This window comes from Carassius gibelio, chromosome B2, assembly GCF_023724105.1.
Source record: "Carassius gibelio isolate Cgi1373 ecotype wild population from Czech Republic chromosome B2, carGib1.2-hapl.c, whole genome shotgun sequence".
Lineage (NCBI taxonomy): Eukaryota > Metazoa > Chordata > Actinopteri > Cypriniformes > Cyprinidae > Carassius > Carassius gibelio.
In genome coordinates, this window is record NC_068397.1 from 11656953 (window position 1) to 11667224 (window position 10272).

The 10272-nt window shown below is 36.5% G+C and overlaps 1 protein-coding gene across 3 annotated transcripts in view; it reads left to right on the forward strand.

The window, feature by feature from the left end:
• Positions 1-939: 939 nt before the first annotated feature.
• cryz (crystallin, zeta (quinone reductase)) overlaps positions 940-10272 on the forward strand; it is a 47154-nt gene continuing 37821 nt past the window's right edge. Inside the window, exons 1-2 of one of the 3 annotated variants that reach the window (XM_052547771.1) lie at positions 940-994; positions 1209-1324. In XM_052547771.1, coding sequence (XP_052403731.1) covers positions 1217-1324 — 108 coding nt within the window. In that variant the 5' untranslated portion in view covers positions 940-994; positions 1209-1216. Of the gene's footprint in view, positions 995-1156; positions 1325-10272 lie in introns of all 3 variants that reach the window. The other 2 variants (XM_052547772.1, XM_052547770.1) reach the window with 2 other exon arrangements.

Consider the following 10272-nt stretch of genomic DNA (forward strand, 5'->3'; position numbering starts at 1 on the left):
AAGCCCTTAATTTAGAAACTCATGATATTTTACTTATCAAAAACCCATATTTTTTCTGACAAAGATATTTATATTATTAATCTGTTAATTATCTTAGCAAAGTTTTATATTCATAAGTCAAAGATAATTCAGAAGAAACCATCATATATTACATTTTTTAACACTGATCTTAAAATATACTTTGAAACCCTTTCTTATATGCGATCACAAAATAAGAAGCTTATAAAAACCATACAAGTTCTAAACCTTTTAAAATGTATGTAACTGCCCTAATGTATGTATTACTTTTTTATACTGTATTTATTTTTATAGTGTTCCTGTAGCTCAATTGGTCGGGCATTGATAGCACAAGGTTGGGGGTTTGATTCCCCGGGGACACATAATAGGTAAAATTTGATAGCCTGAGTTCACTGTAAGTTGCTTTAGATAAAAGCGTCTGCTAAATACATACATTTAATTTAAATTTATTTATTTTTATTATTGTATTTATTTATTTATGGTTTTATTTATATGTTTGTATTCATTTATCATTTTTGTTGTTCTGTTTTGCATGCTTTGAGATGTGCAGCATTTACCTGTTTGCATTGTGCCTTTGTGTGATGGAACTGAATAAAAAATGTAAAGAGAGAGAGAGAGAGAGAGAGACTGATGTGACATAAGTGTTCTGCAGCTGGAGGTATCTGGTAAGCTGGAAACTGGAGAAGTTGAACATGCAGCCCAGTTTTATTATTATTATTGTTGTTGTTGTTGTTGCTATACGGTATAAAATGTTAAGAAATATAGGAAATGTTTCTGATCCAAGCTACCTGATGATAGCAGTACTGCAATGTTAAGAGCGGTTGCCAAAATAAATAAATAAATAATAATAATAATAATAATAAAAGAATATGCTCCACACTCCAGTCCAGTTAGCGGCGGTAATGCACTAACAAGTTAACCAAAAAAACACCAAAGAAGCAGACGACGACGACGACCTGCCTGGCAGCAAATTAATGTATCTATAACGTTTTTTATTTTCTTTCTTTATAACGCAAACCTGTATAACGATTGTGCACTACATGTGCTATATGCTAATAGGCTATTGGAGAAAGCTCTAGTTAGATCGTTTCGATTCAGATGTCCTAATTTACTGATTGTTTTTTGTTTTTTTCAACAGTGCAGAAACCAGTTAAACTTCAACCTACCTTTTCAATCCATTTGTTTTGCAGGGGCTACTATGGCCACATCTAAATTAATGAGAGCCATTAGGGTGTCTGAGTTTGGAGCCCCTTCTGTTTTAAAACTTTGCACAGACCTGCCTGTGCCAAATCCTGGTCAGAAACAGGTGGGTCAAAAAAATAAAATAAATCTGGACTTCCTCATTTACTGTTAAGTTATAAATTCTGTTTAGGTTTTTCACATGAAAGCTGATGCAAATTATTTATTAGTTTTATAATTAATATGATTAATTTATTAATCATTTTGAAGAATCGGTGCTATCAAATTATATGACATAAAATTACATTTTCTTTTAATTATTTAATAAATGTCTTATTTTGCTTTTTGCACAGATGACCAGATGGTGATTTTAGTTGATTATCAAAATAATAGTATGTTGCAGCCCTTATTTGAAGTGTATTTAAAGACCACAGTCAAGGGACATATTTTTACCTTGTCTTTTTAGAAACAATACTTATGTTCATCTACGGACTTAATTAGTCACAGTCATAGTTTAATATTGATATATGTTGTTTTATTTATTATTTATATATATATATATATATATATATATATATATATATATATATATATATATACTACAAGTCAAACATTTTTGAACAGTAAGATTTTTACCCCAGTTTCACAGGCAAGTCCCAGACTAAAATGCATGTTTGAGCTATCTCAACTGAAAATATCTTGCTCTGACATATCTTACAATATGCACACCTTAATGTTTTCTGCTAAGGCATTTTTGTAAAAGTTTCTTAAATATCTTAATTTAACTAAGGCCTAGTCCTGGCTTAAGCTAAGCCTTGTTTGCAGGGGCGTAGATTACGCGGGGGTCGTGCCCCCCCCCCACTTTTAATATCATGGAAATTCGTCCCCCGCACTTTTTCGGTCGATTTTGTTCTCATAGAAGTTTTCAAGAGCTGGTGTGAATAAATATAGATTTAAACCCAAAGACACGGAATAGTCTGCATATGATTTGATATTTAATTCGGACCCAGAATACAGTGAGATGGACATCACAGAGCGCAAACACTCCTGCAGTATGCGTTTCATTCATCCTCAAAGCCGGAGGGCACTCTCGCACAGAAAGTCATTTCAGGAAATTCCTAATATGGGCAAAAGCGTCCAGCTATCCCTGTATGAAAACAGTTTTTACATAGAAAAAAACCCCCAGAAACTTTTGCAAACACGAAGACATTAAACATACGATTGCAACAATGTATGTTTTTTTCAAGTAATCTCCAGCAGGTGATAAGTACCAATTGACATAGCATTTATTACAGAATAGAAACGATTCTGCCTTATTATGTGATAAAAACATTTGTTTGTAGTATATAAACAAATCATTATTATTTATTATTGTCCAGCAGTTACAGATTTCTAAGCCATTTCAAAGCTAGAAATTTGAGAAAAATTTAAGTTGCCTATAGTATCCACTACCAGTCAACAGTTTTTGAACAGTAACAAGTCTCTTCTGTTCACCAAGCCTGCATTTATTTGATCCAAAGTAAAGCAAAACAGAAAAATTGTGAAATATTTTTACTAACCTATTAAAATTAACTTTTTTCTATTTGGATATATTTCAAAATGTAATTTATTGAGATTTCAAAGCTGACCTTTTAGAATCATTTACTCCAGTCACACGATCCTTCAGAAATAATTGATATTCTGATTTGCTTCTCAAAAAAAAAAAGAAAAAAAGAAAAAGAAGCAAGAAACACATTATGATAATGTTGAAACCAGCGGAGTAGATTTTTTTCAGGTTTCTTTGATCAATAGAAAGTTCAGAAGAACAGCATTTAATCTGAAATAGAAATCTTTTAAAAAATTATTACTTCATCATCACTTTTGATAAATTCAAAGTGAAATGAAGTGACATTCAGCCAAGTATGGTGACCCATACTCATAATTTGTGCTCTCCATTTAACCCATCCAAAGTGCACACACACACTGTGAACACACACCCGGAGCAGTGGTGCCCAGGGAGCAGTGGTGTTGCTGGGAACCCACAAAAGAGTCCTTGCTAAATATAAGTGTTCATTTCTATAATTTATTTTCTCTAAGCTTTTGAATGATATAGTGTATTATATTGCAAAAGCTTTTTACTTCACATAAATGCTGATCTTTGGATCCTTATATTCATCAAAGAATACTGAAAAATATTTAAAAAAAATTGAAAAATATTTTAAATATTGACAATCAGCAAATCAGCATATTAGAATGATTTCTGAAGAATGTGACACTGAAGACAGGAGTAATGATGCTGAAAATACAGCTTTTTATCACACAAATAAATTACATTTTAAAATATATTCAAGTAGGGGAAAAAGTTATTTTAAATATAAAAATATTTCGAAATATTACTGTTTTTGCTGTACTTTGGATCAAATAAATGCAGGCTTGGTGAGTAGAATAGACTTCTTTAAAAACTAAATATATTACAGTTCAAAAACTGTTGATTGGTAGGCTATATAGATTACAGAAATGTTATATATATTTAATTTCTGTCCCCCTCACTTCTGAAAAGATGGCTACGCCCCTGCCTGTTTGTGAAATAATTATCTTATGCTCACCAAACCTACATTTATATTTGATTCAAAATACAACAGAAGCAATAATATATTAAAATATTTTTTACTATTTAAAATAACTGATTTCTATTTGAATATATTTTAAAATGTAAATGCTAAATTTTCAGCACCATTACTCCATTGTTCCAGTCTTTAGTGTCACATGATCCATAAGTAATTATTCTAATATGCTGATTTGCTGTTTTTTAATTATTTATATGATCAATATTTAAAACAGTTTAGTATTTTTTTTTCAGGATTCTTTGATTAATAAAAAATATCCAAAGATCAGCATTTATCAAAAATAAAAAGCTTTTTTGTAACATTACACACTATATTTTACACATGTAGAAAGAAGCAGATGCCGATTCTGGTTCAACACATTGAATATAGCAATGTTGTATGCAAACCTGCAAGACAGATATAACATTTGAAAGTCAATCACAAGTGAAGTGTTGCTGATGGTTAACACAGAATTGCTTGTCTCTGCATTTTCTGAGTCGATACGATTTTTCCTTTTCCAGCGGCAGGAAGTCACACGGTAGGAGAAGATTTCTGTGGATGACACAGCTTTTCCCATTTTCCCTTTCAGGTCTCACTTCATACTGGACTTTCGGCGTGTTTCCTTTCCTTTACCACATGTACCTAATCTTCCCAGTATGACCGTATATTCCCGGGACCCCCCCTCAGAGTTAGATTGTGGATCAGGACCCGGTCACCAGGCTGAAGATCTCTCCCTTGAGCCTTCTGGTCATAGTAGGCTTTCCCAAGGGCTGCTGTTTTTGAAGCTGTCTTTGATGCAATTTGGTATGCCTCACTCATCTTTTCCTTCCAATGAGACACATAGTCCTGGTAAGTGCCATACTTCTCATTTGTCTTCAGGTTGAAAAGAATGTCAAGTGGTAAGCAAGAGGATCTTACATACAACAAGTAGTTCGGAGAAAACCCTGTTGCTTCACTTCGTGTGCAATTTTATGCATGAACCACTTTGGCCAAGGAATTCTTCCAGTCTACTTTTTCCTCATCCGTAAGGGTACTGGGCATGGACAATAGGGTGGGATTGAATCGCTCCATTTGTCCATTGCCTTGTGGATGGTAGGGTGTGGTGTGTTATCCGCAAATTCTACAGAGTTCTTTCAGTTTCTTCATCAGTTTATTGTTAACCCTTGTGCATTGTTCAAATTCACTATCCTTTCGTTATGTTCGGGATGAAAACATCCACTCAAACTGCTGTAAAAATGTATCATTCATATTTTTTAAAAATTTTTTTTTTGCATAAATCTGTTAATCAACTTCAGTCCTGATCAAAACTACCAAATGTTTAAAAGAATCCAAGAATTTAACTCTTTAATTGCCAAGTTTATAAATGATGTCACTGATTTGGGGGGAAAAAACACACAAAATGACTTTTTTTCAATATAAAAGTAATTGTGGCTGGATTTTTTTTTTTACGTTTTATAACAGTCTTGGGCATGTCAAAGATTAGTAGCAACATTGGCTTTGATGCATTTTTAGTTTTTGTGCAGCATTAGATTAATTGTTTTTCTCCCTAATTAGTTGTTGGTGGCTGTTTTTGCCCCATTGACTTCCATTATAACGACATTTTTTGATTGCAAAGCCATGACACCATATAATCATGCATTCTTGATTGTTTGTGGTTTTCCCTTTTGGGAAGAGGAAAAAAAAATGATTTTTACAGTTGATCACTAGGTGGGACCATTAACCCTTTAGATAGGCCTGTGCAAAAAAAGGCTTAGTTTCGGGCTTGTATATGGAGTATAATAGCAAATTATAGTGTTTCTGTGTGTGTGAGATTCTTGATTGTTGGTGGTTTTCCCTGTTGGGAAGAGGTAACATTTGTTATTTTTACAGTTGATCACTAGGTGGGACCATTAACCCTTTGGATAGGCCTGTGCAAAAAAAGCTTAGTTTCTGACTTGTATATGAAACTATATTGAGTATAACAGCATATTATATTGTGTGTGTATGTGTGTGTGTTTGAGAAAGAGAGAGACAGAGTGTGTGAGAGAGACCTTTGCGCACTTACCTTGATGTATTTCAGAAAATCAAAATGTACACCTCAGCTCTCAGAACTACATGGAGTAAACAAAAGTGTATTTATGCACCTGCTGCCTTTTAATGGTGGTGAAAGTATTTGGTTGTTAAGTGATGACGTAAGAAGCGCTGTTTTCGGGTCCAGACCTCAACTCGCTTCACTTGAGAATATGACCTCAGCAGCAGTTTGTGAGCATTGTTTATTCATATTGATAATTTAAGCTAAACGCTTTCAAACTTACGATATACACTACAGTCTCCATGCTCACAGTGTCCCAAACACAAATAATTTTTATATATATTTTTTTATATTTATATTTTCATTGTCTGGCTATCAGGGACTTCAGTATGGAGTTAAAGGTTAAGATTATAACTTTTTCGCTAGTATTCTATCACATTGTGAGTTTATATTAGCACCTTTTGTTGTTTTCTCGTGGTAACTGATAGAGCATTTGGACACGGAAGCGCTGCTACGTGACGTCAGACTTAACAAGGGAATAGACTAAACAAAAACAAAGTACATGGATTTAAACACTTGCATGGCATCGTGCTGGTCATTTAATGGTGAGAAGAGCAGCAACAACTTGTACCAAAGTTTTAGAAATGATTATGCAGCTTGACCCCTCCAGCGAGCTGCAGCTTATTTGAAGTTGGTATTGCATTTTGGTTCATAATACATTGTTCATAAATTTGATGCGAAGTAGATTTTTTTACAGGATTTCAAGGTTTTAAACTGGCTTTACCATCAAGAAAAGACGAGCATTTCAAATATAGGCCATCTGTACTTTTCACCATCATAAGGCAGCATGTGCATAAACACACTTCTTGTTTTATTGTTTACTCCATGTAGTTCTGAGAGCATGAAGTGCATATTTGGATTTTTTCCGATCCTGTACATCAAGGTAAGTGCACAAAGGTATCTCTCACACCCTCTCTTTCTCTCTCTCTCTCTCTCTCTCTCTCACACACACACACACGCACAAACACACACACACTATAATTTGCTATTATACTCCATATAACTCTATATACAAGCCAGAAACTAAGCCTTTTTTAGCACGGGCCTATCTAAAGGGTAAATGGTCCCACCTAGTGATCAACTGTAAAAAATAACAAATGTTACCTCTTCCCAACAGGGAAAACCACCAACAATCAAGAATCTCTCACACACACAAACACTATAATTTGCTATTATACTCCATATACAAGCCCGAAACTAAGCCGTTTTTTTGCAAGGGGCTTATTTAATGGTCCCACCTAGTGATCAACTTTAAAAATATTTTTTTTTACATCTTCCCAAAAGGGAAAACTACAAACAATCAGGAATGCATGATTGTATGGTGTCATGGCTTTGCAATCAAAAAATGTTGTTATAATGGAAGTCAATGGGGCAAAAACAGCCACCAACAACTAATTAGGGAGAAAAAATGTAAATCTAATGCTGCACAAAAACTAACAATGCATCAAAGCCAATTTTGTTACTAATCTTTGACATGCCCAAGACTTTGATAAAAGGTAAAAAAATATCCAGTCCACAATCACTTTTTATATTGTAAATATGTAATTTTGTGGGGGGGGGGGGGGTTCCAAATCAGTGACATCATTTATGAATTTGGTAATTAAAAAGTTAAAATCTTGGAATTTTTTTTAAACATTTGGTAGTTTTGATCAGGACTGAAGTTGATTAATTGAGTTATGCAAAAAAAATGGAAAACAAATATTTATCTGGTACATTTTTACAGCAGTTTAATTTAGTGGATGTTTTCATCCACTAACAACTCGAAAGGGTAGTGAATTTGGTAGAGTTTTTGAAAAATATGGGTCAAAATAAGATTTGTCACCAAAAATCATTCCATTAGCTCAAACACAGAGAAAGTTGTGGCCAAAATAAGACTCAACTTTACCCCCTAGTGGACGAAAACGTCCCCAACAACGCATAAGGGTTAAATTCTTTGCCCATGTCATGATGGATTTTACAGGGAAACCCAAACTTCAAAGCAAAGTCATTGAAAAGTTTCTCTGCAACAGTCTTAGCAGATTTATCTTTGCATATGCCTGTGCAAACCTAGTAAAGTGATCCATCACAACAATAATTTATTCGATACCTTGCTTGCAGGCCTCCAGATAAAGAAAGTCGATTGAGACCATTTTGAATGGATATGTCGTGTGAATCGGAGTTAAAGGTGCTTGACTTCGTTTGACTGGCTTTTTCTTTTTCAGACACTCACATACTTTGGTTACAAAGTGTTCAACATCTCTCTGCATTCTTGGCCAGTAAAAGCAGTCTCTGATGAGGCAGAGGGTTCTCTCCACACCCAGATGACCCATCTTTTGGTGGAGTTCAGTTAGAATCAGGGAATGGTAAGACTCAGGCAAGAGCAACTGTTCTCTTTTCTTAGTTTTCCTATACAGTGCTCCATCTTCACCCAGCCAGAGTTTGAACCATTGTTTTAACAGCATTGTCACATCCGGATGTTCTGCTTTTACTACCTCTCTACTTGGTCGTTGGTCTTTCTCCTTCAACTTTAGGACTTTCCCAATAATGCTGTCATTCTCCTGAGCTTCTCGAACCTGAGCTGGGGACAGTGCTGGACCCAGTTCACTTTGGTCTCTCTCTCTCACTAGACTCAAGGCATTAAAATGAATCAACCCTGCTCCTTGTGAGGGATTTTCACACTCCACTACCACTCCCTCCATTGAAGCTTGAAGGACTTCTGGTTGTATTTGTTCTGTGCACTGCTCCATAAATTTGTCGATGTCCTGTGGCATGCATGACAGATCATCCGCATCAGCATTATTTCTACCCGGCCGGTAACCCATCTGTGCCCGGTGGCATTCAGTTTGGCAGGGGTGAGCACATAGGTCAAAGGATTGTTATCCAGGATTGTAGACAACAAAAGATGGTTCAAGTAATGGCGGAAACTCACAAACAGCCCACTTTAATGCCAGAAATTTAAGCTTGCCAGAAAGCATGTGATACCTTTTCTCTGGGGCACTTAGTGTTGTGGAGCCGTAAGCCATTACATTACTACCATCTTACCATTCTGACGTTGATACAATATCGCACCCAACCCTTCCTGGGATGCATCACAGTGTAGCACAAAGGGCTGAGTGAAATCTGGGAAAACCAGGACTGGAGGTTTTGCAAGGTGATCCAAGAGGTTGCTCAGTATCACTTGATGAGTTTGTGTCCACTCAATGGGTGTTTGTGATGTTAAACTACTTTCTTTCCTCTGCTGGATGGGTTTTCCTTTCCTAGAGACCATTCCTGATCCACCGGAACCCTTTTCTCTTACTGTCAGTAGCTGGTACAGCGGCTGGGCAATGCGTGAAAAGTTTGGGATATAGGAACGGTAATAGGACAGGAAGCCTAACATCTTCCTTAGGTCACCCACTGTGGATGGTGTCCTTTCCTTCAAGGTCTGCACTGGAGCAATCTCCGCTGGGTCCATCGTATAACCTTCATCAGACACCATCTTCCCCAGGAACCTCACTTTGCATTTGAAGAGTTCACATTTTTTTGAGCTTTACACCATGCTCTTTGTAGCGCTGGAGCACCAGCCGCACATGAGCCAAATGATCTTCAAAACTGCTTCTATGGACCAAGTTGTCATCTAGGAAGGGCTGACATATCGTGTCCCGAAGGCCTAACAAGCAGCTTTCCATACTTTGGAACTTTGCTGGTGCCAAATGGCATGCATATGCATTGGTACAGCCCCCATGGGGTTATAAATGCTGATAGTGGCTGGCTCTCCTCATCCAGGAAGCCCTGGTGGTATGCTTTTCCCTGGTCCAAGACAATAAACCAAGTGCTTCCAGCATATCTTTGTATCTTAGGGATTGTGTGGCGATCAGGAACTGACTTCTGTTTTACTTCCGGTAGTCGCAGCATAACCGAAGACTGACATCTTTTTTTCTCACACAGACTACTGGAGACGAATTTGCCGACCTGGAGGGAGCCACTCAACCTTTATTTAACAAGTCTTGCAAGTACTCCTTGACCTCATCATGCAAGGGTTTTGGAACAGACATAAGTTTTCTGCACAGGTCTTGTGTCAGGAAGCGTGATTTGCATCTTTAAAGATGGAATGCAACCAATGTCGTCGTCATTGTAAGCAAAAGCTTGACACTCTTCTCTTGGTACTTTTCTCACAGCTTCCTGTTGCGCTTTTGTGAGATGGTCCAGATTCACAGGGGTATCCCATGCTGGTGGCGGTGATTTGCCTCTTGAATTAGTAGTGGTCTTTTCATGGACTGACTCACAAGTTTGGGCTCTCTCTGTCAGGGGATCCTCAAGTCCTGTGGGGTGGACTGCCACAGGATACACTGTTTTCACAGGCTGTAAGTGACCCAAAGTGTGGTTTCTCTGTAGGGTGATATTATGCTTTGCTGCATTGACAGTTGATGTGGGTATATACTTGATGTGTCTCACAGGAAT